Here is a 26,990-nt window from a genome sequence, read left to right as displayed (position 1 = left end):
AGTTCCCAGGCTAGGGATCAAATTGGAGCTGCAGCTGCCAACCTGCACCACAGCCACAGCCACAAGGGATCCGAGCTGTGTCTGTGACCTACACCACAGCTCGTGGCAACGCTGGATCCTTAGTCCACTGAGAGAGGCCAGGGATCGAACCCACATCCTTAATGGATTCTAGCTGGGTTTGTTACCACTGAGCCACAATGGGAACTCCCAGAACAAATTTTTAATTTGTTCTGAAAACATGGTTTTTTGAAGTAAAAACAAATAACCTTGCCACTGGCCCCTATAGTTCACTTAAAGGACCTGCCTGCTGAATGTGTGTGGGGTCCTTACAACATCAGAGAAAGGACTTGTTCTGGCAGGAGCCATGAAGCAAACCCAACAGTTTGCACAAATGACTTTATGGCCTCCCACCCCCAGGCTGTTAAACCAAGGGTCAGCGTCCCTGCTGGCTGATGGGACATTCCTCACTGACACATACCTGCTCCGTGATTTGCTGGCCACTTTTTCCATCTAGCAGGCAGCTGTGGGTAATGTTTAACCAGGAAAAGAGGGGCAAATTATTTAAGACATGTTTACAATGCATGCGGGAGGTGGGGGGGCTCCCCCACAGATCACACTTGGGGGGGGGTGGCAAAAGTAACTATGGTCTTCCTTGCATAGTACTAGCAAAACAGGTGTCAAGCACTCCCCGCAGGCTTCCCAGAGCCCCTGTCTTCAGCTTGCTGAGACTTTTGGAAGCTACACCTGTTCACATGAGGACCTCAGGAGGGAAGGAAGGTTTCTATTTCCCGAATTCACTGGGGCCACAGGAATGTCCTTCAGCCCCTGCAGCGCCAGCGCTGGGCCATGTCAGCCTGACTGGACCAGGGATGTATTGGGACGTCTGCTTCTTTCCCAGCAGGGCTCTCAAGCTGCTCTCTGGCAGTAGAATTTCCAGTGCTGCTTGTTCTGATAAGACTTGACCCTTTCAAGATGGTATTTGTTTCAAATCTGTCAGTTTTTCAAAAATCTGTTACTTGAAACAACACGATCCTAGAGCACAGAGAACTCTACCCAATATCTTGTAATAACATATAAAGGAAAGAGTCTGGGAGTTCCTGCTGTGGCTCAGCGAGTTAAGGACCCGACACAGTCTCCGTGAGGATGTGGGTTCAATCCCTGGATTTGATCAGTGGGTTCAAGATCTGGTATTTCCACAAACTGTGGTGTAGGCCACAGATGGGGCCGGATTCTGCACTGCTGTAGCTGTGGTACAGGCTGGCAGCTGCAGCTCCAATTTGACTTCTAGCCTGGAAAGTTCCACATGCCATAGGTTCAGCTGTAAAAAGAAAAAGAAAAAAAAAAAAAAAGAAAGAAAGAGAAAAGAGTCTGAAAAAGAATAGATATATAGGAGTTCCTGTTGTGGCACAGCGGAAACAAATCTGACCAGTATCCATGAGGATGTGGGTTTGATCCCTGCCCTCGCTCAGCGGGTTAAGGATCCAGCATTGCTGTGAGCTGTGGTGCAGGTTGCAGAATTGGCTTCAATCTGGCATTGCTGGAGCTGTGATGTAGGCCAGCAGCTGCAACTCAAATTCAAACCCTAGCCTGGGAACTTCTATATGCCTCAGGAGTGGCCCAAAAAAGAAAAGAAAGAAAAAAGACAACCTTCTCCTTTGCTCTCCTCCTTCCCAGTGAGCTGAGGCATTTCTCCCATTTTCACTGTCATTAGTCACCCATGTTCCTGGGCACCTGTCCTGTGCTACTGGCTGCTGGGTGTGGAAGAGGAGGTGGGGGTGGGCACACAAAGACCTAGTCCCAGGGAGAGGGACAAGTGAGTGGTCACTCCGGTGGGGTGTCCCTTGCTCCTCACAGCTCACACTCTCTGACCTGTGACAGTGATCGGGGACTGGGGAGCCCCGGTGAGGGGGTGCATTTACATCGAAGCTGAGAGAGCAGAGGCCCAGGTGGCTAGGGCCCCAAGGGCAGCTGGGCAAGCGGCCAGGCTTGCTTTCCAGTGAGCATCTGAGCATCCATGGTGGACACAAAGGAGACTCTAGAACTGAGGGCCAGAAAGGCCTCATAGACTGGCCACCTTAGTGCCTAACTTCCTCCCCTGATCCAAACGCCCAGCCTTAGAGAGGAGAAAGGGCTGGACCGTGGTCACGAGTGAGTTCCTGCACGGCCAGAGAGGGCCCCCATCACCCCCCCATCATCCCCCCATCACCTCTCCTATCAGCCCCCATCACCACCCCACCCCATCCATCACCTCCATCACCATCCCCCCATCCCCACCCTATCACCCCCCCAACTCCCATCACCATCCTCATCACCACCCCCATCACACACACAAACACCATCCCCACATCACCATCCCCATCATCCCCTGGCCAGGCTTTACCCAATATCTACCGATTTCATTCCCTGGGAGGGAAGAAAATTAATCCATTGAGAGAGGAAATAAAAGGCAATGACTTGGGTCCACAGAGTGCCATTTCCAAAACAGGAAGATGAGTTACTGAGAAATATTTCCATTGGACAAATAGAGGACAAAAGAAGATACTAAGTAGCGAATATTGACTGGGAAATAACCCTGTGCTGGGAGCTAAGATGGAGATGATTGGGGTGGAGGGGCACATGAAGGGGCACCTACAGCAGCGTGGGCCCCTGGCACTGAGGGTTTGCATGTCGCTGATGTGGCTGGTATCACAGTTTGTGGAATCTGAGATACCCATGGATTGGAAGACACTCCTTTTCCTTCTGTTTTTGGCCGAGCCCTTGGCTTGTAGAAGTTCCCGGGCCAGAGATGGAACCTGTGCCATAGCAGTGACAATGCCAGATCCTTAACCGGCTGTGCCACCAGGGAACTCCAACAAATATGTTTCGAATGGGTTAAAGAAACAAATTTGATGTACCAGCATTGTTTCCATCACTGGGGTGTAAATGGAGCAGTCAAAGCTCCTGCCCTTAGGAATGTGGGTGGTTGGGGTGGGCTGGGGAGACAGAGGTAAACGAGAATAAGAGGAAACAGACAACGAAAGGGAAGCAAACGGGGTCTCTCTCTTCAAGGGACCGATTGGACGACTTCCTTGGGGGCAGCACCCCACGGGGATGAGGCAGAACACTTCTCCAGGGGAAGGACACGGCTGGTGAGTTGAGTGAGGTGAGCATATGAATAGGACCAGACAGACTGACTTTTCACTTGGTACCTCTCAGAACCATTCCAATTTTGTACCTTGTGCATGTATTACCTATTTAGGCAATAACTTAAATTGAAAAACTAACAGGAAACAGTCACCAGAAAATCATAAATTATGAACCATGCCTTTTATATGGCGGAATCTCTGTTAACATCAAATCAGATAACTGGCCATGTAGAAATTTGCAAGGTAGGAAACACAATTTACACTTACTAAAAGATTTGTTTGTTGCTTTTATTAGACCAGGCATGCATCAGTAGTATTTTTATTTATTTATTTTTTCGTCTTTTGTCTTTTTAGGGCCACACCCGAGGCATATGGAGGTTCCCTGGCTAGGGGTCTAATCGGAGCTGTAGCTGCTGGCCTACACCACAGCCATGGCAATGCCAGATCTAAGCCACGTCTGTGACCTACACCACAGCTCACGGCAATGCTGGATCCTTACCCACTGAGCAGGGCCAGGGATCGAACCCACAACCTGATGGTTCCTAGTCAGATTTGTTTCTGCTGCACCACGACGGGAACTCCATCAGTAGTGTTTTCTATTCTTTTGGCCATGCCTGCAGCATGTGGAAGTTCTCTGGGCCAGGGATTGAACCTGTGCCATAGCAGTGACTGTGCCAGATCCTTAGCTTGCTCTACTACCAGGGAAGTCTTATTTTTTAAAAAAGCTAATTAGAGGAGGAGTTCCCACCGTGGTGCAATGTGATCAGTGGTGTCTTGGGAGCTCTGGGATGCAGGATTGATCCTCAGCCCAGCACAGTGGGTTAAGGATCAAGTGTTCCCACAACTGTAACTTAGGTCACAACTGTGGCTTGGATTTGATCCCAGGCACTCCACATGCCTCAAGGCAGCCAGAAAAACAAACAAACAAAAAACCAAAAAAAGCTAATTAGAGAAGTTCCCCGGTGGCCCAGTGGGTTAAGGATCTGGTGTTGTCACTGCTGTGGCTTAGGTCACTATGGATTCAATCCATGGCCAGGGAACTTCTGCATGCTCTGGATGCAGCCAAAAAGAAAAAAGTTAATTAGAGAAAATCCAAAACATTTATCATCTACCTAAGTGTTAAAGCAGAAATAGAAGAAAAACTGACACCTTCCTTCAGAAGAAAACATTGTCTGTTATTGTCTTGCATCCCTCTTGGCCAAAAACCCATCTGAGTAGTTTCTTGGAGGAATACTTAGGATCGTTTCCTTGGTTCCTCTTGCAAACGTTGTGCTCCCCCTCCACCGCCAGTGCTGCAGCGCTTCCCCCAAGAGAGCTGCCAGGGAACAGCAGCTTTACTTGGGGCACATTTGCTGCGGAAACTATGTTTGGCAAGTATCGAATGTCTGCGCTTCTTTTCCTGGGCCTCCTAGGGTTGACAGCACTTATTTATAACAGGGGAGATTCTAAACTTGGCCTCTTATCAGCACAGAAAAGTAACTTCCACATCACCGCCACAGATCCATTTCCTTCTTTCTGTCAGCACAAACAGAAGCAGAGCAGGCCGCCCAGATCCTGGGTAAGTGGGTAAGCAATTTAATTCTAAAACAGACTGCTTTCCGGAACAGGACAAATTTGTAGATCAGCATGTGAAATCTTCTGTTACTGCATCAATGGGACAGTAACTCTCCACCCAAGTGAAGCCCTAACTTCCCAAACAATTATATTTTTTGTTTCTGAGCAGAAAATGGCCAGAAATATGTCACCTACGTATCAATTGAAAAATAATCCCAAGTGTTGAGATTTACTAATTGAAACAGAAAAATGCCCCCAAACCTAAGTCCAGTGTTTCCTTTGCTTATAATTCGGACCTCATGAATAACAAATAAAACTAAATGAGCACAAACTCAACATTGTAAATCAACTGTATATCAATAAAAATTTAAAAAAAAATGAGCATAGGGAGTGGAAAGTAGGCAATACTCTGGGGGTTCTCTTGCGGTGTGGTGAGTGACCCAGCATTGTCACTGCAGTGGCTGGTGTCACTGCTGTGATGCAGGTTCAGTCCCTGGCCCTGGAATTTCCACGTGCCAAAAAAGGAAAAAGAAAATACTCTGAATATTATGAACTAAAGACTGTGATTATTTATTAATTTTAATGTTTTGGCCACACCCATAGCATGTGGAAGTTCCCAGGCCAAGGATCACACCTGTGCCACAGCAGTGACCCAAGCTGCTACACTGGATCCTTGACCCGCTGAGCCACGAAGGGAATTCACAAATTTAGTGTTGATAAATTTGATAAATAAAGCCAAGTTCTCTTGTATGAGCTTTTCTTTTTAAATCCAGTCACCAAATTCTAATATACACTGGGGAACACCAAATTAGAAAACCACTGGCCCATAATTAGTGTACAATTATCCTAAGTAGTACTTATTCATAACCACACACGATTTTATAAGTTAAAAACCTTCACGGTTCACGTCATCAGTATGTTGTATTACTGGTGATCAGAAATCCTTTGGCAAATATGTTTTTAACAATAACCGGTTACCCAAAGGACCGTTATTAAGCACCCAGTTGCTTATTTCACAGTGGCAGTTTCTGCCCTATAGTTGTGTAGAAATTGGTGCTCTGTTTATATGTGTAGTGTGTATAAAATTATGCTGCTCAGGAAGGTCTTTTTGTTTATAGGGCTGCACCTGCTGCACATGGAAGTTCCCAGGCTAGGGGTCGAATCGGACTGCAGCTGCCAGCCTGCACCACAGCCCACAGCATCTTGGGATAGGAGTCATGCCTGCAACCTACACCACAGCTCATGGCAATGCAGGTTCCTTAAGTCACTGAGGGAGGCCAGGGATCAAAACCACGTCCTCATGGATACTAGTCAGATTCGTTTCCACTGCGCCACAATGGGAGGTCCTTTTTAAAAAAAATGTTAACTTTAGGATATAAATCCCTTTTAACAATTTTGAATTTTTGCCAGTCTCAGTGAATGTCGTGAGTTGTTGATTTTCAGTGCCTGAGTTCTACTGCCACCTAGTGTTAGGCTGCCGTCATTACTTCAAAACTGAGCTCATAAGAATAGCTCATTTGCATGCAATGTCCCCGGCCTGATGTCCCAGCGCTCCTTTTCTGCCCCCATTTCAAAGTCACCAGGTCCTCTCAGCACAAGGCTTTTGCATCTTAACATTTTTTCACTGTCACTAACAGTCTAGATTTCAATCCCACCCCTGTTGGGAGGAAATCTAATGGTTGAGTCAGCTCACTTGGCTCACTGTATACTATCCCATGGCAAGTCCACTCCTTGAGTCCTCAGGACTTCAGTCTCATCAGATAGTAACAGTAGTGTCTACTTCATAGGCTGCTCTGATTAAATGAGCTAATATACTGCAAGTGCTTACAGCAATATCTGACACATGCAAATATTTAACAAATATTCATTATCATACCTTGCAAGTCCTTAATGGTAATCAAAAATAGTCTCTATTACTTTCCATTTTATGGTCAGAATGCAGAAATTGGGTTCCATGTGACAATTTGTGTGGATTGTTTTGAGGTCTATTCTGGATAAAAAGTCCTTTGCAAATATTTTTATCCAGGCTGTAGTTTTTTTCACTTAAAAAAATTATCTGTGTTATCTTGTGGCACAGCAGGTTAGGGATCTGGCATTGTCACTGCAGTGGCTCTGGGCCCCTTAACTTCCACATGCTGTGGGAATGGCCAAAAAAATTTGACTATTGGATAATCTATGAACTTTTTTTTTTTTTTTTTTTTTTTTTTTTTAGGGCCACACCCATGGCCTATGGAAGTTCCCAGGCTAGGGGCTGAATTGGAGCCATAGCTGCCGGTCAGTGCCATAGCCACATGGGATCTGAACCAAGTCTGAAAGGCCAGATCCTTAACCCACTGAATGAAATCAGGGATCACACCTGTGGCCTCATGGATACCAGCCAGGTTTGTTACTGCTAAGCCACAACAGGAACTCCTCTATGAACTCACATAAATTTTTTTTTTCAACTTTTGGTTATGGTGTGCAGCAGCATGATGTGGGATCTCAGGGACTGAACATGGGCTGCAGTGTGAAAGCCTCAAGTCTTAACCACTAGCCCACCAGGGAACTCTCCCTTTTCACTTAACAGTGTATTTCTTTAATCTTTTTTAAAAATGATTCAGTTATACCTACATATACTTTTTTCCCCATTCTCTCCCATGATTTTTTATCTACTGCACCTCAGCAGTAACTCCTTTTACTTTTAAATGGACTCTTCATGTTGCTCCCTTTTTTCAAAGCAACTGTTCTTGCTGAAAGGCTGTTTTTTAGTTTACTTATCTGGATACATTTCTTCAGTTGCTACAACATAACACAATTGCCTTGTTTTTGTCATTGGTAAATCTCTCCTTGTTTGGCTATCAAGGAAGCCATTTGGAAATGTTACAGTCTCATTCTCATTTTTTACAGGTCAAGAAATATTATGCTGAGATACTCCATTTAAAATTTTCTAATTCTTCTGGTTGTCGCTTTCCTGAGTTGGGAATACTGTGCTGAGTACTTGGTCTGGGAGTGTCAACATAAATTGTATTCTTTTGGCAAAGCTGGAGGGTCACTGCAAAATAGACACAATGCTTTGACATCTAATTTAATAACTCATACTCTACTGTGAACTTAAGTAGGATACTTGAAGCCCACTTTCTCTTCTTGTTTTGTCAGGATAGGTAACACATTGACTCAAAAATCTAAAACTGGAGTTCTCTGATAGCACAGCAGGTTAAGGATCCAGCGCTGTCACTGCTGTGGCATGGGTTCAATTCCTGGTCCAGGAACTTCCCCATGCCACAGGGGCAGCCAAAAAAAAAAAAAAAAAAAAAAAAGGCAAGCTAAAACCACATCATCTCAGAGTTCCTGTGGTGGCTCAGCAGAAACCAATCTGACTAGTATCCATGAGGATGTAGGTTTGATCCCTGACCTCGCTCAGTGGGTTAAGGATTCGGCATTGCTGTGAGCTGTGGTGTAGGTGGGATTTGACCTCTGCCTTGGGAACCTCCATATGCTGAGGGTACAGCCCTAAAAAGAAGAAAAAACAGAAAAAGTAAAACAAGCTCCCCTGTGGCACAGCAGGTTAAGGATTTGGTTTTGCACAGCTATGGCACAGGTTACAACTGTGGCACGTTGGATTTTTGGCCCATGAACTTCCACATGCAGCAGGTGTGGCAAAAAACCAAAACTAAGCCACCCATGGGTCAGACTTGGTTTTCGGATTTATACTTTTGGCCATAGGATGCCCCACGATGCAGTTAAGTTTGGGCCACATTATTTCTGCCTAAAGAAAGTGCATATTGGAGTTCCCATTGTGGTGCAGTGGTTAATGAATCTGGCTAGGAACCATGAGGTTGCAGGTTTGATCCTTGGCCTTGCTCAGTGGGTTAAGGATCCAGCATTGCCGTGAGCTGTGGTGTAGGTCACAGATCCCACATTGCTGTGGCTGTGGTGTAGGCTGGTGGCTACAGCTCCAATTAGACCCCTAGCCCGGGAACCTCCATATGCTGCGAGAGCGGCTCAAGAAATGGCAAAAAGACAAAAAAAAAAAAAAGAAAAAGTGCATATTATTTATATACATCATACTTGTGGGCTCAGGAATAGCAGCCATCAGCATCACAGCCAATGATCACATGGGGTCGGTGGCCTAGACCACCCACCTCTATCAGTCTTGGAACCAGAGCCTTTGTGGGATCACAGTGAGACTGGAATTCCTATCAGCACAGCTTAGCTTCTCACCTCAAGTGATCAGCCAGCAGGATTACAGTCTCCAGTCCTAGCCGCCTTGGACACGGCCAAAATGCTTTCCAAGTAACGTCGGCAAGAGGAAGAGGAAACATCCTGTCATATGTCACAATGACTTATTCACTTGCCACTCTACCTTAGGGCGAATACGCAGCCTGAGAAGTGTCTGGCTCCAACTGAACCTTGTCTACAGAGTACATTCCCTTTGCCTTTACAGCTTTTTGCAATGATTATGTACAAGAGCAACACATGTGCTTCCACATCAGTATTTTGATGCTTAACTTCCCATTTAAAAAGGAATGCCATGTTACATTGTTGTGGTCATTCTGATCATAGTTTTGAATGGTACCCCTTTCACCTTATTTATTTAATTTTGCAGAGAAAAAACTCCCTACAAAATTTGAAAATCAAAGCCACACCACTTGATCCTAATCTAGTCTGTGGGAAAATACTCTTTAGACATAACTTCAACTGTTTCTTGTAAAAAGCATCCTTTGCAATGATAAATGCTAAAGACAGAATTCACGCACTCCCATCTCCAGGGCACATTAGAAAGTCCCTTACACAACAAGAGATGCCGAATGGTACCAGGCCCAAGGGGGTGGCTGGGTTTGCAGGTTGGGAAGGGTAAACCAGATGGACTTCCAGATGTCCAAGTTCAGAGATAGCTCAGAAAGGGAAGCAGTTAATTGAATGATTCAACACACACAAACTGAACAGGGGCTATTCTAGAGGTGAAATAGGTTCTTTGTATATACTTAAAAAACCAATTGTTTTGCATTCTGTACCAGAACACCTAGCTAGATCTTATCACAGTAAATGTTTTACAAGTATCAGACGAAAAAACATTTGGTGGCAATGAATGTTTCCAAGGCATCTGACTTAGTTGATACAAAAACACCTTTCAAGGTCATAAGAAACTCAAAGATAGCTGAAAAGGCAAAAACGGACTATTTTACTTCAAGACACTGAAGTCCTCTAAAAAATATAGACAAAGTTTATTTGGTGGTTACTGCTTGAATCTTGAAATTTACCTCTAGATTGAGGATAATGATACAAGATGATAGTTACTAATTAATCCATGCTAGCCCACCCCAAACTAATTTAATATTGGTAAAAATGACCATATACACAGAAATGAATCTCAGAATTTACACTGCTTCCGTCACTCTCCATAGAATTGAACTGATGGGTTAAATGTGCTTGGTCTAACAGAGAACAATGTAAGTGGTCAAGCAAGATTTTATTTTCCTTTATGATGGTAACAACAAAGGCTACAGTTTAGTTCTTAAAGCTGTGGGTAATAGAGACCTTCTATCCAGGCCAAGTAACTAAGGACAGCTCTGAACGCTGCAGACAAAGCCCAAGCAGACAGGATGAGCGGTAGCGTCTGCCGGCTGCCGTAGCTGGTGTGCAGCCCTGCATCTGTGTAAGGGCAAGAAGAGGAAATTACGGGTGGCTTTCCTTACAGACTTAAAAAAGCCTTTCCCTCCAAAAATCTTGTTACTGGTTGCATTCTATTCTATCTCGTTAAATACAAAGAAGTCAGCTTCCATCATAAAATCACATTTTTCAGAACTATACACAATACATTCAGAATCACTGATTGTTTTTTCTTCTCTTTTTCCTTGAACTTGTAGGTATCTGAGTCTCCTGTGTTTCTTCTTTTGCACCAGATACGGGCTGCTTGAAAACAATTTCGTGATCTTTATCATCATCATTCATTTTAGCCACTTCTGACTTTCGTTTCTCCAAAAATGTTGGTGTACACACTGGTGTGGGGCCCTGGGTTCAACAAGTGAAAGATTGTATTATAAATGCAGGGGGAAATTAGGAATGACCTGCCGTCACCTCCCCTCTACTTTTAATTATGCATGTTACCGTAGGTTTGTTTCTTTTTTTTTTTTTTAGGGCCGCGTCTGAGGCATATGGAAGTTCCTAGGCTAGGAGTCGAATGGGAACTGTAGTCGCTGGCCTATGCCACAGCCACAGCCACGCCAGATCTAGGCCGTGTCTGAGACCTACCCCCACAGCTCATGGCAATGTTGGATCCTTAACCTACTGAGTGAGGCCAGAGATCGAACCCACATCCTCATGGATCCTAGTCAGGTTCTTTAGCCCTGAGCCATTTTGGGAACTCCAAGGCTCATTTCCATCTTCTGAAGATACAGAAGAGCTTAGGTGCTCATCACACTTACTATGGAAACTCACAACTAATGGACAGAATTCCCTCCAGCACAGAGCATGGAGGTAGACAACTCTAGCCAAACATTTATAAGGAGACTGGCCTCACTTCTCTACTGACTCACTTGGCTCAAAAGATAAAAATTGCGATAAACTCACAATGATAACTTTTGTTAAATTCACTATCAAGGATGTACCCCCAAATCACAAGATTAAATGAAATTTTTAACAAAGCAACAATAGCAGCAGCTGCTTTTCCTCTGTGAAATCTTACCTGGCTATCCACTGTCTTCTCAGGGGTGTTAAGAGCGGCCAAGGCCTCTTTCTTCTTCTTCTTCCGTAAAGCCTTCAATAAATTTTAAGAGACTTTATCAAGCTGCATGTTTATCAGCTATAGTAGTCTTGTATACATTTCCCTATTTGTCTTTCTTGAATATCTGTATGTAATATGACAACGGAAAATTTTACCTGGTGCTTTCTGGAATTTCGAGGACCAGTGAATGAAGGCTTTTCCTCATCTTTATGTAAGACCTTAAGTAAACATAGAGAAGTTATAAATTAGCAGTCTCACTCACGATTTAAAACTTACCATTAGGTCCTTATACCTATTAATAAACCCTCTGCTAAATGACAGAGCATTTCAATAAAAAGCGAAATTCACCAATAGAGTGAATGATCTTAAGTAAAGGGCAAAAGTACTAGAGGCACCTGAGGAATGGCAGAAGCCGCAGGGGCTGAAGTGAAGACCCAGAGACAGGGGCTGACCTGGCCAGTGAGAATCCTGCCCCAGGAGGGTGGACCCAGGACAAAGGTGAATACAGAAGGTCTGTTCCCCATAAAGCAACAAATGGGCCACAGGAAAGACTGTTCTCACATGCTTCACTGTCCTAGCTCCCAAATTAATCACGAGAGTGCCTGGGCCCGAGGACTGTGACAAAATGCTGTTTTGACAGAGCTTATTAAAAACTGTGGGAATCCCAGGTGTGGCTCAGCAGGTTAAGAACCTGACATAGGGTCCGTGAAGATGTGGGTTCAATCCCAGGCCTCCATCAGTGGGTTAATGATGCGGCGTTGCTGTAGCTGTGGTGTAGGCCAGCAGCTGCAGCTCCCATTTGACTCCTAGCCAACTTCCACATACCTCAGGTGCAGCCAGCAAAGGAAAGAACAAAACAAAAATTGTCACCTCACAGTTGTCAGAATGGCCATTGTCAAAAACACCCCAAATAACAAATGCTGGAGAGGGTGGGGAGAAAAGGACCCCCCCCCAACACTGTTGGCAGGAATGTAAACTGGTAACAACCACTATGGAGAATAGCACAGAGGTTGCTCAAAAACTAAAAATACCTGGGGGAAAAAACAACCAACAAAACCTTTCATATGATCCAGCAACTCCACTTCTACTCCTGGGAATATATCCAAAAGAAATGAAAACACTAATTGGAACATGGAGCATAATCTATAAACACACTGAATCACGGAGTTCCCTTGGTGGCACAGTGGTTAACGAATCCGACTAGGAACCATGAGGTTGCGGGTTCGATCCCTGGCCTTGCTCAATGAGTTAAGGATCCGGCATTGCCATGAGCTGTGGTCTATTTGCAGACGTGGCCCGGATCCCGCATTGCTGTGGCTCTGGTGGAGGCTGGTGGCTACAGCTCTGATCCGACCCCTAGCCTGGGAACCCCCATATGCTGCGGGAACGGTCCTAGGAAAGGCAAAAAGACCAAACAAAAAAAAACAAACACTGAATCACTATGTTGTACACCTGAAACTAATATATAATATTGCAAATCAACTACACCTCAATGAAAATGAAAAAACAAAAGTCAATCAGGAACTGGGCCCAAGGATGGCAATTCAGTCTTCTAGTTTCTGGGTAAGGTTAAAAGACCTAGTAAACTCAGGAACAGATACCATCTCTTATCAACTAATTAACTTTTTGGAAATAAGCTGACAGAGTCGATCAAAGACCCAAAACAATCTAAAGATTTGTGGAGCTCACCTCACCATGAGAAGGAGGAAGAGTGAGCAAGGAGTCCCTAGTCAACAAGCAAGGAAGTGAAAACCAGATGAAAACCTGTTACACCCCATTCATGTGAGCAGCCTCGCTGTATTTCAACTCCCACTCATTTAATTCACAGAACTTTTGTTTACTGGTTGATTCTCACATACACTTTCGGAATATTCCCAACTTAAAAGACCATGAAACAAAATTTTAACTAGAATAGCATAAAAAGGATGGTCAATTTACAGTCTTGATATTTACTGATAACACACAATAAACCAAATATTTAATTCTGGTAATAATGCCTTTACTAGCAATCTATAAGTATTACGGTTTTTGGTAAAACAGGGTTTAAAACCTCAATAACCTAAAGTTATTAAATCAGGAAAATGTTGCCAAGTCAGCCAATCCTGTTCAGGAGTTTCCTCTTCTGTATAGTGGAGGTAAGATCTGCTCCAACAAACTTACAAAGAAAAACCCATGATGCGGTGTTTTAAATATTTAGTCAAAACCTAGTATGGGATCAGCACCAGGTTACTTTATCCATGAAACCATAAACACATTATAACAGTGAGGTACAAAGCAAGAGACATTTCATAAAGGAGTATTTACCAATGAAGGAAAATTATAATCAATTCCCTTTTTAGCTAATCTCTTCCTGAGAGATTTTTCCTTCTTTTTAAATCTCTCCTCCATCCGCAGCTTTTGTCGAAGCGTCCGCTTCTGATTATAGCGTTTCACTGCCGGGAACGACGGCCTTTTAAATGGCATGTGCCACTCTCTAAAAAGTTCTTCATGTACTTTTTCAGGTGGTATGATATGACCTATCATTAAGGAAAAAAAAAAAAAAAAAGTTCAGCTAAATGGAAGGGAAAGGATTTAAGCTTTAGAATTTCCCCCTTGTAGTTTTTCCTCACAGCATCACCAAAATGATGTGTGCCCCATTTACACGGAGAAACGTGAAGGTTAAACAGGTACTTAAGGGCAAATCACAGAGCCCACAACTGTTTGTCAGACAGTCTGTGTCCCAAGCTGCCCTAGGGGCCAGCGACAGAATTCACAGAGCAGTGTGAAGGACAGTGACAGCACCCAGGCCCCAGGGTTCCTGTTAGCTTGTGACCCTCGGGGGCAGAAGCCTTCATGCCAGCTGACTGCTTACTCACATCCCTCTGGCTACATTAGCCCATGGGCCCATATGCAACGCAGGCCCAGGCCCCTGGCATCACCCACCTGTGATGGATGGGGTGGTACACAACCCAGCCCCCCGGCTTGTCAGCTGGAATAGGTCTGTCTCCCAGGGTTACCAGATCCTATGTGGTGACCTGCTTGTTAACATACGGTTCACCGACTTACTGACTTCCTTCCCCTCTTTGTCTCCACTCCCTCCAAGTGTTTTCCTGGGATCATTTTCAAGATAAACTACCTCCATTTTAAAAAGGAACTGTATCCTACCAGAGATCAGAACCTTTAGGTCCCCTACTCAGCCCCTCTGGGCCTGGCTAGAGCTGTGTGTGTCATGTGTGAAGGAAGACCGACCTTAACCAGCTTCTGAGACTCGCTCCCATCAACAGGGTGAGAGAACAGCCATGTCAGCAGGAGGCATCCACTCAACTACAGCTAAGGCAGCATACTCACACTTCAAGAGTCTTTCTCCAAAAAGGTAGTTGTTCATTGTTTCAGCAGCTATTCTGGCAACATCTTCAGATTCAAACTCCACAAAGCCATAGCCTTTGCTATTTCCAGTCTGCAATGGAAAAATCCACCCCCAAAATTAGAACTATTAAATTCTAACATGCCATTCAACTCCCAATAGATCATCACTAATAAGACACCCTTAATTCCAATTTCAAATCACAGTGTGGCGACTGCTATGAGGAAAGAGAAGATTCAAAATAGTCTGAACTTGTCACTGATTTTGAAGTATTCATGGGACTGTGATCACACACGATAAATACACTGTTAGAATTAGAACTTTATTTGGGTGTCCCCTGGTGGCCTAGCGGTTAAAGACCTGGCACTGTCATTACTGTTTCACTAGTGCGATCCTTGGAACTTCTATATGGAGCAGGTGTGGCAAAAAGAGAGAGAGAGAACTTGGTTGGGTCCCACAGTTCTTTACTCCTTATTGAACTCACTGGCAGTCATGTTACCAATGTATTAATACTGCCCAGGAGTTCCCTTGTGATGCAAAGGGTGAAGGATCCAGCGCTGTCATTGCTGTGGCTCGAGTTTGATCCCTGCCTGGGAATTTCCACATGCCGAGATGGTCGAAAAAAACAACCAAAACAAAAACCGGAAAAGAAATGAACTCTTCAGTGTCTCCAAGCTAGTCAATAAAACCCTGCATTCATTTTCATGTTTACTAGTGGCTGGTCACCTTCGGAGCTGGGGCAGAGGGCCAGTGCCAACATTCTCTTATTTAAACACGCACCTGGGGTTCTTGGGCTCCAAACCACAACATAAAGTGGATTTTCTCCCCTATCTTGGTAAAATGAGTTCTAGGCCTGAATGCCCAGGTTTGGGTCCTGGCCCTGACACTTACCTGGGTGAGGAGTGTTTAAGCTCAAATTTTTCTTTCTAGAAAATGGAAAATGACCGCTATATAACAACCACTCTCATAGAGTTGCTAAGAAAATATTCAATAATCCACCAGTGCTACTACCCATGATGTCTGTCGAATGAGTACTCAGTGTTACTGCAGGGTGGCAACATGGGCCTGCCCCACACCTGCTACTTTGGCACAGGGTTATTTTGAGCTGAAGGAATTCAGCAGCAGATACAAGAAAAACTCTGCCCTCCCCTTATTTACCTAAAATCAGGACATGCATCTACAAAGGTGTCTTCCCCCACCCCCACCAGAAAGACAAAAGTCAGAGGAAGCCACATAACAGGCTTTACTAACAGGACCTTTTCCATGGCTGGTCTCCCATTTATTTGCCTTCCCACAACTCAAAGCACTTTTCCTTTATCTTGTCGCTCCTTCTGAAACTCCTTGCTTCTCTGCCAAGGTGCTGCATGGTTTTAACCAACTTCTGAGTGCTTCACGTCTGAGAGCTCCCTCATGTAAGAAGACTTCTGGGAGCTTGTTTCACTCTTGCTAACCTCTGTCTCGTCAGTCTAAGTAAGTTACAGCATTCCTCCCGGCCAGAGAACCTAGGAGGCAGTACATACAAAAAGAACTTTTCCTCCTCCACACTTCCAACCTTAGTGACAACCAGAAAAGACTTTACAGGAGTTCCCATTGTGGCTCAGTGGTAACAAACCCAACTAGTATCCATGAGGACTCAAGATTCAGTCCCTGGCCTTGAGCAGTGGGCTAAGGATCCAGGGTTGCTGTGGCTGTGGCGTAGGCTGGCAGCTGTAGCTCAGATTCAACCCCTAGCCTGGGAACCTCTATGTACATCGAGTGCGGCTCTTAAAAAAAAAGAAAGAAAAAAAAAAAGAAAGAAAAAAAAGAAACTTGACTAAATATTACTCTTGGATAGGGATCAAAACTGGGGATTCTGGAAATAAGGAGTCATGAAAAAGGTGTGCAGCTTAACAGAGTTGGAAGCCAGGAAGCTAGAGGCTCATTCCTACCGCTGGCAACCCAGAAACGGCCACAACCCAGAGCCTTAGTTACCTGCAAAGGATGATTCTGGTAAAAAATTTTTTTTTTTTTGGTCTTTTTTTTGCTATTTCTTGGGCCACTCCCGCGGCATATGGAGGTTCCCAGGCTAGGGGTCCAATCGGAGCTGTAGCCACTGGCCTACGCCAGAGCCACAGCAACGCAGGATCCGAGCCACACCTACAACCTACACCACAGCTCACGGCAACGCCGGATCGTTAACCCACTGAGCAAGGGCAGGGATCGAACCCGCAACCTCATGGTTCCTAGTCGGATTCGGTAACCACTGCGCCATGACGGGAACTCCTGATTCTGGTAAAATTTTAAATGTCTGGCAATCCTTTTACAATCCCAGTTCTCACTCAGGAGGGAAAAGATGGAATGGAAGATGGTGAAATGCAGCTCAATGCAACACACTGTGAACTCATGAATCTTTCTGAACACATGCAAAGTGTCCCCCAAACCAAAAACTTAAAACTTCAAACCCTGACCTAGTATCCCAGAATGCTAGAAATACCAAGCAGTCAAAACTGGTGTGGGTGGGGAGGTGGCAGTTTTACTGGGCAACAAAGCTGGAAATGACACCTGTCAGTGCATCCCAGCAGGAGCAGGTTTTCTCTGACTGGCCTCTTAAAAAAGCCAATGTCCAGAAAAGCCAAACAAGTCAAACAGGGCAAATGTAGTTCTAGATGGGATGAAGCGACCAAGTGCAATGCATGACCCTAACTTTCCCAGAATGGGGAGGGTGCCCCAGGGGTATGTGTGGGCGGGCAGTAAACAAGATCATCAGGCAGTGATAACGTAGGAGAATGCCCCATTCTTATATTTACGATGGTGTACTTAGTACTAAAGTGTTGTGACTGCCACTTCAAAAGGTTCAATGAAACAAAAAGGTGTGCCTGTTTTTTTGGTGTTGTTGTTGTTGTGTTTTTTTTGTCTTTTGAGGGCCGTACCCACGGCATCTGGAGATTCCCAGGCTAGGAATCTAATTGGAGCTGTCGTCACCAACCTATGTCAGAGCCACAGCTACACCAGATCCTAGCCGCATCTGTGACCTACACCACAGCCACAACACCGGAGCCTTAACCCACTGAGTGAAGCCAGGGATGGAACCAGCAACCTCATGGTTCCTAGTCAGATTTGTTTCCGCTGCACGACAACAGGAACTCTGTGTGCTTGTTTTTTTTAGACAAGGAAGAGATGAAGCCAATGTGTCAGGATGTTAGTAATGGGTGAATCCAGGTGGGGGGTGTTCATTACACCATTCCTTGATTTTGTCTTGTTGGGTTTTATTTTGCCTGTGACCTCGGCGTGAGGAAGTTCCCAGGACAGAGATTGAACCTGTACCATGGCAATAAGAATACCAGATCCTTATCCCACTGCCACCCGGGAACTCCCATTGTACCATTTTTTCTACCTCCCTGTAGACTTTTTTCCCAAAAGACAAACCTGAGGGAAAACTACTTCTGTACTGAAATATCAAAAAACACCGACAAAATTACATCCCACAAAAGGCTGAAGAATGTTTCAAAAAGACAGTAAGGGCAAAAATACAAAAAGGCGGAGTTTCTGTCGTGGCTCAGTGGTTAATGAATCCGACTAGGAACCATGAGGTTGTGGGTTCCATCCCTGGCCTTGCTCAGTAGGTTAAGGATCCGGCGTTGCTGTGAGCTGTGGTGTAGGTTGCAGACTCATTTCAGATCTGGCGTTGCTGTAGCTGTGGCGTAGGCCGGCAGCTGTAGCTCCAATTCAACCCCTGGCCTGGGAACCTCCACATGCTGAGGGTGCAGCCCTTAAGAACAAATAAGCAAAAAAACAACCCCACAACTGAATAGAAAGATTAAGCAAGCTCTCATAGGACTTTTACTTCAGGTATGTTTATGTACACGTATATGTGTGTTGGCTTACGCTGTAAAACTTATTTCTTTGGAGTTCCTGCTATGGTGCAATGGGATCAGCAGTGTCCTTACAGCACCAGGACGAAGATTCACTCCCCTGTCCGGCACAGTGGGTTAAAGGTTCCAGCGCTGCCACAGTTGCAGCACAGGTCAAAGTTGTGGCTGGATGGCCAAAAAAGAAACAAACGAACTTATTTCTTCTTGGGGATTCTAAGTCCAAAAAAAACTATTCTAGAGAAAGTTACCTATACCTGCTGCAAAAAGAAGGTTCCCAGCAGCTTCACCTACAAGACTGAAAAATTGCAAGTTAAGTTCATTTGTATCCTTATGTTCAACAGGATGGTAGATAAATAAACTGCAGTGTAATCAAGAAAAGGAATAAAGCACCAGTTGCATGGATAAGGCTCAAAGGAGACTGTTGAATGAACAAGTCTGCAGCAAAATGATAGATTCTAGTCTGTTTCTTAAAGATCAAAGATCTGAAGCATGAGATCAAGCTGACATCTGATAAAGGTGAACAGTCATTAAGCTGGTCTCTACCAGACTTCAGGGTATTTGCAGTATCTTGTCTGCCTAAGATGCAACCATTACCAACTGGCGAATGGCGAAAAAGGGGAAAATACAGAGAAAACACATTATTTTGGTTAGAATAGAAGAAATATCAGGATTTTTCTTTTGGCCATGCCCACAGCACGTGGAGGTTCTCAGGCCAGGGACTGAACCCATACCAAAACAGTGACCCTAGCCTCAACAATGACAATGCCAGATCCCTAACCTGCTAGGCCACCAGAGAAGTTCCCGAAGCATTTTATTTTATTAATTTTTTTTTTGTCTTTTTAGGGCCGCACCTGAGGCATATGGAGGTTCCCAGGCTAGGCGTCGAATTGGCGATGTAGCTGCCAGCCTACACCACAGCCACAACAACACAGGATCCAAGCCAAATCTGAGATCTACACCACAGCTCAGCAATGCTGGATCCTTAACCCAATGAGTGAGGCCAAAGATCGAACCTGCATCCTTATGGTTAGTAGTCAGATTCCTGACCAGCTGAACCACAATAGGAACTATTTGCAATAATTTACAATGTTGAGATAATTTCTGTTGTACAGCAAAGTGATTCAGTTATACACATATCCATTCTTTCTCCATATAGATCACCACAGAATACTGGGTAGAGTTCCCTGTGGTGTACAGCAAGTCCCTGCTGGCCAATCATTCTATACACCTCAGAGTGCACACACAAATTCCAAACCCCAAGTCCACCCCTCCCTGAACCTGTCCCCTTTAGTAACTATTAAGTTTGTTTTCAGAGTCTGTGAGTCTATTCCTGCTCTGCAAGTAAGTTCATTTGTATCTTTTTTAGAGATTCCACATACAGAAGTTCCCTCTGTGGCGCATCTAGATTGGCAGCTCCTTGGGAACTCTGGGAGGCAAGTTCAATACCCAGCCCTCTGACCCCTAGCCCGGAACTCCCTATACCGCAGGGAATAAAAGAAAAAAAAAAAGACAAAAAGATTCCATGTATAAGTAATATATGGTACTTGTCTTTCTCTCTCTTCTTTTTTTGGTCTTTGCCTTTTCTATGGCCGCTCCCGAGGCATATGGAGATTCCGAGGCTAGGGGTCTAATCGTAGCCGTGCCTACGCCAGAGTCACAGCAACGTGGGATCCGAGCCACGTCTGCAACCTACACCACAGCTCACGGCAATGCCGGATCCTTAACCCACTGAGCAAGGCCAGGGATCGAACCCTCAACCTCATGGTTCCTAGTTGGATTCGTTAACCACTGCGCCACAATGGGAACTCCAGTACTTGTCTTTCTCTTAATTTATGTTGTATGATAATCTCTAGATCCGTCCATGTTGCTGTAAATGGTATTATTTCATTCTTTTTTTATGACTAATACTCTATTGCATATATGCACCACATGTTCTTTATCCATTCCTGTCAATGGACACTTCCTCTGAAGCATTTTAAATTTAAAATCCCCTTTACTGTTGAGATGTTGCTTTGGCAACATAAAACGTAATATCCAGCTAGTGTGTGTCCTATCCCCACTTGTGCCAAATCAAATATAAATTTTTTTTTTTGGCTCCCACGGCACATGGAGGTTCCCAGGCTAGGGGCTGAATTAGAGCTATAGCCACTGGCCTACACCACAGCCACATCAGATCCGAGTCGTCATTCTTAACCCACTGAGCAAGGTCAGGGATTGAACCTGCGTCCTCATGGATGCTAGTCAGATTTGTTTCTGTAGAGCCAGGACAGGAACTCCCAAACATAAAATTTAACTTTGATCTGTTACAACTCAAGTGGAAAGTGTGGAAAAACTGTAACAAGAAAAAAAGATTCCAAGAACAAGAGCTCTATGGTTACAGCCAATAAGTGAGTGTGGGGAAAGAAAATAAAGTGGGCCTCCCCTCCCTACTGAAACAAACAACACAATCAGTTCTTTATCAGGACAGGTGAAGGTATGATACAAAAATAACATTATATAGGAGTTCCCATAGTGGCTCAGTGGAAATGAATCTGACTAGGAGCCATGAGGTTTTGGGTTTGATCCCTGGCCTCACTCAGTGGGATAAGGATCTGGTGTCGCTGTTAACTGTAACGTGGTCGAAGATGTAGCTCGGATCCTGCATTGCTGTGGCTGGGGCCGGCAGCTGTAGCTCTGAATTGACCTCTAGCCTGGGAACCGCCATATGCCGCTAGTATGACCTCAAAAAAAAAAAAAAAAAAAACCAAACAAACCAGCAAAAAACCTCCCCAAAACAACATTATATAGTACTTTGTGGCTCAGACACTGTTCTAAGAACCTTCAGTCATTACCCCATTTAATCTTTGCTCAGATACTCCTAAGATGTCAGTGCTATTTTGTTTCTATCTTACAAATCAGAAAACTGAAGTATGAGAGTATAAATAACTTGTCCAAAGCCACACAGTTGGTTAACTGTGGAGCCAGGCCTCACACCTATGTAGCCTTGCTCCATCCTTACTCTAACGATGCACCTGACCAACCTTCGCTATCAGAGGCTTTTACAAAGGGACTATGAACCAGCTCCTCAAACTGAAGTTCATGTACATGGGGCTTAGTAGTCACAGCACAAATATGACTCACTTATTAGGACAGTCAATTTAATTTGAGGACTTAAGGCAATCACTTTTTTTTTTTTGTAAACAGTAAAACATTAACAGGAATAGTGATTTTGCTCTCACAGCTGTTTCAGGTTCTAGTTCTCGCTCCACCCCTTTCTAGAGGGAGCGATAATAAGGAACATGCTCCATACACTGTCAAGGGTGATATTCTTTTGGAAAATGAAACAACTTATCTCAATCCAAAAAAAACTTACCTTTTTACTCCTGGACAGTCTCAATCTTGTAACAGTGCCAAACTGGGAGAAATATGCTCGGATCTGGGTTTCATATAGCGATGGAGGTAAGTGGCCCACATAGATTACTCCAGGAGTAAGTTTTTGTTTCTCTGGTTGCTGAAGACATCAAGACCAGGCAAATATTTTTTTAAATAAGAAACAACAACACATTGCAACAAATCCTGTGAAAACTCCCTGCTTTCAGTCTAAGACAACAGATAAGAACCTACCCTGCATCTCCACTTAGCACAACAGAATATAAAAATTAACTGTTTAATGTCCATCTCCCCACAAAGACAATTGTCAAGCAGGAGACTGTCTTCTCAGCGTCCCCATTCCAGGCCCCCAAAGTCAATGCTCAGTAAGTATACGGTGAATCAATGGTTTGAACGCATTATTCAAAATCTTCTGGCCTAAGAACTCCACATAAGTACAGTTTTGCAGATCATCGTTTAATTCGTACTCACCTAAGTCAACTATTTTAAGACGTTAGTTAACAGTACCTCCAACATACCCTTGTTTTCTATAATAAGGACTTTTAAGTTTTCCGGGAATGCATTTTATGCTAAAACCTTTGGGAAACAGAACTTTATGTCAGGGCCCCTAGTCGTAAGCAAATGAAGCCTGGCAAAAATTGTCTCTTAAGGATTCCAAAACCATGGACCTGGCAACCGAACCTCCCCAATTTGGGGATGAAACCATGTACCAGACCCTAAATCTTTGTGTTTTGAAATAAACGGCCTTTCCTTTAGTCTCCCAGGCCTCCCCTCAGTCTCAAAAGGCTGACTCGAGAGTTAATGATTAGAAAATACTGTTACAGCTAAAACCTAGTTAAAACAGTCTCCATTATGTTGTGTCCTGCCTTGGTCTGCTAACTTATTACTAATGTTTACTTTCTAATCAGAGTTATATTGCACCTAATGTTTTCTTTTATAATTGAAACACTCTTCTGACACCCCTTCCCCTTAAGCAGTCTTTATTCCAGAGAGAAGGTCAAGGGACGATAACCCTGAAGACAACCAGAAACCATCACCAAACCGACTGACTCCGGATTTGACTACTTTGAAATGATCTATGGATTAAGAATAACATAGACATCTTAATCAATAATCCTGTCTTCCGAGCTAAACCTATAAAACCCCTTGCTATCCCCTCTCAAGTCAGGACATAGCTTTGAGGCATTAGCCTGCCGTGTCCTCCTTTGCCTGGCAAAGCAATAAAACTGTTCTTTCTCTTCCTCAAAACTCCGACTCCCAAACTAGTGCCAGTGAACAGAGGCCACATTTTCCCTACAGGGGCAGAGCCAAAGAACGCTCTTTCGGATCTGGGGCTGATCTGCGGTACAAGGGGCGCTCCCATCGGCTGGCCTCCTCTTTTCCATCGTCACCCCAACACCCACCCCTTCATTTTTCGGTCCTCTCGGGAAAACCTCGGTCTCCTGGGGTCGGGGTCTCCTGGGGTCGGGGTCTCCTGGGGTCGGAGTCTCCTGGGGTCGGGGCCTCCAGGGTGACCCTGCTGAGGCACAGGCGTGGGGCTGCCGAGACGCGCTGGGCAGAAGGCCCAGGGCGCGCCAGCCGCCTCCTCTCGCGGTTGGGGCCGCGCAGGCCACTCACCTTGGTTGCGCGACGGCGAGCCAGCGCTACCTTCTTCTGGAACTTAGCATCTTCTTGCGGATTCAGGGACAAGAGCGGCCCAACCTGGGCAGCGAGAGCCGCCATTAAGCCTGCTACCGGGCTAACCAAATCCACGCGGAGCTCCCGGAAATGCGAGTCCTGTAGGGTTCCAAAGCGGAAGTGAGGGCGGGGCCTGGGCGCGACGCGGCGCGGCAGGGGGTGGGGCCTGGGCGGGGCGCGGGGAGGGTCCAGCGAGCTCCGGCGTCCCCTGCCTCAACAGCCGCTGACCTCACTCTAACACCTGCCAGCTCCCCAAAATTGCTGTGAATAGCTTGTTAGCGTTTCCTCTATGGCCCTCACATTTCAAGGGCCAGGGTTGGGATAAAAACCAACTCCAGGGAGTTCCCATTGTGCCTCAGCAGGTTAAGAACCCGACTAGCATCCATGAAGGTGTGGGTTCCACCGCTGGCCTCGCTCACTGGGATAAGGTTCTAGCATTGCCGTGAGCTGTAGTGTAGGTCACAGATGCAGCTCAGATCTGGTGTTGCTGTGGCTGTGGTGTAAGCCGGGCAGCTGCAGCTTTCATTTGACCCCTAGACAATCGACTCCAGAAATTCTCTGGTGTCTCAGCGGGTTGGCTCAGGGCAGGTAGCTGCTGCAGTTTCTATCCCTGGCCAGGGAACTTCCTCCAGTCCTGAGCGCAGTCAAAAACCAAAACCAAAAACGAAACCAACCCCAAAACAATACTCGTGCCCTTGAGGTCTTGCTAACCATTAATTCTTTTCTATTTATCTTCTTTCTTTTTGCTGTTTAGGGCTGCACCCTCAGCATAGTTCTCAGGCTACAGGTTGAATCGGAGCTGCAACTACCCGCCTACATCACAGCCATAGCAACTCCACATACCACAGCTCCTGGCAACGCAGGATCCTTAACCCAGTGAGCAACGCCAGGGATGGAACCCACATCCTCATGGATACTAGTCGGATTCGTTACCACTGAGTCACAATGGTAACTCCCCTATTTTCCTTTTTCACTTGTTTTTTGAGCTCTTATTGTGCGTCCCTCTGCTGCTGCCTTTGGGGAACTTAGAGCTTGGGGGGAGGGGCAGATAAAGGACGTCTGAGGGTGGGTCTGGTGCTATGTGAGATACTGAAGAGATTGGGGGAGAGGCATCCTGGGTGGCAAGGAGGGCCTCCGGAGGAGGTAGCTTTGAGCTGAGACCTGAAGGCATGGGGAGCAGGCATGGAGGTCTTAGGCTGGAAAGAAGGGACCAGCCATTGTGGCTGGAGCTCAGCAAGGGGTGAGGACCAAGGGTGCAGGTGGGAGCTCCAGGGCTCTGCTTGTCAAGGTTGAAAGCTTGGGTTTTATTGTAAATGCAGGGGAATGGGAGGGTTTTATGGAAGGCTGTGGTTGTTCATACCTTTCAAATAACTCCACTAGTTAGGGTGGCAGGTGGACTGAAGAAACAGGGAGTCAAGGCTACAGTAGTAGTCCATGCCAGCCAGTATGGGAGACAGAGGTGGCAGATTGCCCAATGAAAACAAATGCACTACCTAAAATTTGGGTATTACGTTTTCTCCTTCCGATTTTTCTTGTAGAGGGCAGAGGCTTCTTGGGTAGAACAATTTTTCACTGGACTGTGTGTCCCACTCTGCCTTGGCACCCTGTCTCCAGCACCTGATGTCAGCACCACCCTTCTCCCCCCAAGTCACTTAACAACCAAATGCCTCCAGACACTTCTACAGACCTGAGTGTGTGGCTGCGTGTGCTCAATGAATGTCTCTCCTTTCTTTTGCCCCCACTGACCACCCACCATGCCACCCCTCTGTGGGAACTCAATAGTGGCATGTCTTTCCTATGGGGCCACCATCACCACCTATGCACTGGAGCCCCTGGCAGGGGATGGGGTAGGTAGCATGGTGAGGGCTGATGTCAGAGCTTCAGGGTAAGGCAGGGTGTGCTGAGTATCTAGGGAGCTGGGTCTTGGGAACAGAAGACTCTGAGAGGTGGGGCTGAGGTGCCTACCCAGCCCTGCTCGCCTTCCTCCTCTTCTCCTCCTTTTCCATCCATTGTGCCTGGTCCCTGAGGGGTCATCCAACCTTCCAGCTATGAGTCAGCATGCTCAGCCCTGCCTGGCTGACCCTTGCTCAGTCACAGGGCTTTTGGGCTGAAAGGGACAATTTTAGGGGAAGTGGAGAGAAAGTGTCATTTGTTTCATTAGTCTCAATAGTGCAGCCTCAGGACATGTCACCTGACAACTAAAAATTCCGCCTGTATTCAGTTTAGGGCCACAGGACCTGAAGTTGGGAGGGAAATTTTCTTTCTCTGTCCTTCTCTGTGACTATCACCTTGGCCACATCTTGCCCTGTGCCAGGTCTAACTTCATGCACAACCCCGAATCTAGACCCTGAGTGTGGCAATGACCTTGGCAAAGCGGGGGGGGGCGGGGGGGGGGCTCCTGGAGGGATGGGGGTGGGGAGAGTGGAGAGGGGTAGCTGCTCATAGGGTTCACTGCCCTTCAAGGAAACTTGTAGAAGTGTACCACCTATAACAGAGTCTTCAGTACTATTAAATGAGTCATATTTTCACCCTTAAATGAGCCCAGAATGTCTACAGTGTTAACATTCACACTCAGGAGAGTGCAGCCAAGTGGCCAGGGGGATGGAGATGAGTTCAGTTTCTCTAGAAAGAGATTTGGCAAAATCTGTCAAGGACTTTAAAAATAGGACTTATTGGAGTTCCCACTGTGGCTCTATGGGCTAAGAACCTTACTAGTATCCATGAGCATGTAGCTTCAATCCAGTGGGTTAAGTATCTGGCATCGCCTTGACCTTTGGTGTAAGTCACAGATGTGGCTTGGATCCTGTGTTGCTGTTGCTGTGGCGAAGGCAGGGAACTTCATATGCCTCAGGTGTATCCCTAAAAAGACAAAAACAAGCCAACAAAAAAAGAAGACTGGTGGAAATTCCTGCTGTGGCACAAGAGGATCCGTGACATCTCTGCAGCGCCAGGATGCAGGTTCAGTCCCTGGTGCAGTGCAGTGGGTTAAATGATCCAGTGTTGCTGCAGGTGCAACATAGGCCAAAACTGTGCCTTGGATCTTCTCCCTGGCCCAGGAACACCATATACCTTGGGGCAGCCAAAAAAAGAAAAAAAAAAAAGGACTTATCAAAGCAATGATCTTATCATTTAAAAAATTCTAATTTTTTCTTTTTTGTTGTAGTCGACTTACAATAATTTCAAGTATACAATTTAGTAATATTTTTATAGATTATACTCCATATAATGTTGTTATACAATATTGGCTATTTCACTGTGCTGTACATTACATTCCTGTTACTTGTCTATTTTATACCTTGTGGTTTGAACCTCTTAATCTCTGACCCAATTTGCTCCTCCCCCCATTAGTCCATTACTCTGTGTCTGTG

General features: G+C 45.4%; 1 protein-coding gene across 2 annotated transcripts; it reads right to left on the bottom strand.

Annotated features, from left to right (window-relative positions):
* Window positions 9,860-25,647, bottom strand: NIFK (nucleolar protein interacting with the FHA domain of MKI67). 2 transcript variants are annotated; one of them, XM_021074506.1, is made up of 8 exons: window positions 25,588-25,647; window positions 23,563-23,721; window positions 21,929-22,066; window positions 14,710-14,818; window positions 13,687-13,898; window positions 11,538-11,600; window positions 11,344-11,415; window positions 9,860-10,670 (listed from the first exon to the last, which is right to left on the bottom strand). In XM_021074506.1, the coding sequence occupies exons 1-8, from the start codon at window positions 25,630-25,632 to the stop codon at window positions 10,485-10,487; spliced, it is 984 nt and encodes a 327-aa protein (XP_020930165.1). In that variant the 5' UTR covers window positions 25,633-25,647; the 3' UTR covers window positions 9,860-10,484.

Source organism: Sus scrofa, chromosome 15, assembly GCF_000003025.6.
Source record: "Sus scrofa isolate TJ Tabasco breed Duroc chromosome 15, Sscrofa11.1, whole genome shotgun sequence".
Lineage (NCBI taxonomy): Eukaryota > Metazoa > Chordata > Mammalia > Artiodactyla > Suidae > Sus > Sus scrofa.
The sequence above is the reverse complement of the archived record's forward strand: the minus strand, read 5'-3'. Positions and strand labels throughout refer to the sequence as shown.

Bases quoted from the DNA above. Each gene is read 5' to 3' on its own strand.
- NIFK (XM_021074506.1), bottom strand. From the start codon at position 25,632: ATGGATGGAAAAGGAGGAGAAGAGGAGGAAGGCGAGCAGGGCTGG. The intron at 23,722-25,587 runs GTAGGCACCTCA...GGAACCCTACAG, and splicing joins AGGAAGGCGAGCAGGGCTGG to GACTCGCATTTCCGGGAGCT. The intron at 13,899-14,709 runs GTGAGTATGCTG...CCTTAATGATAG, and splicing joins TGGAGAAAGACTCTTGAAGT to GTCATATCATACCACCTGAA.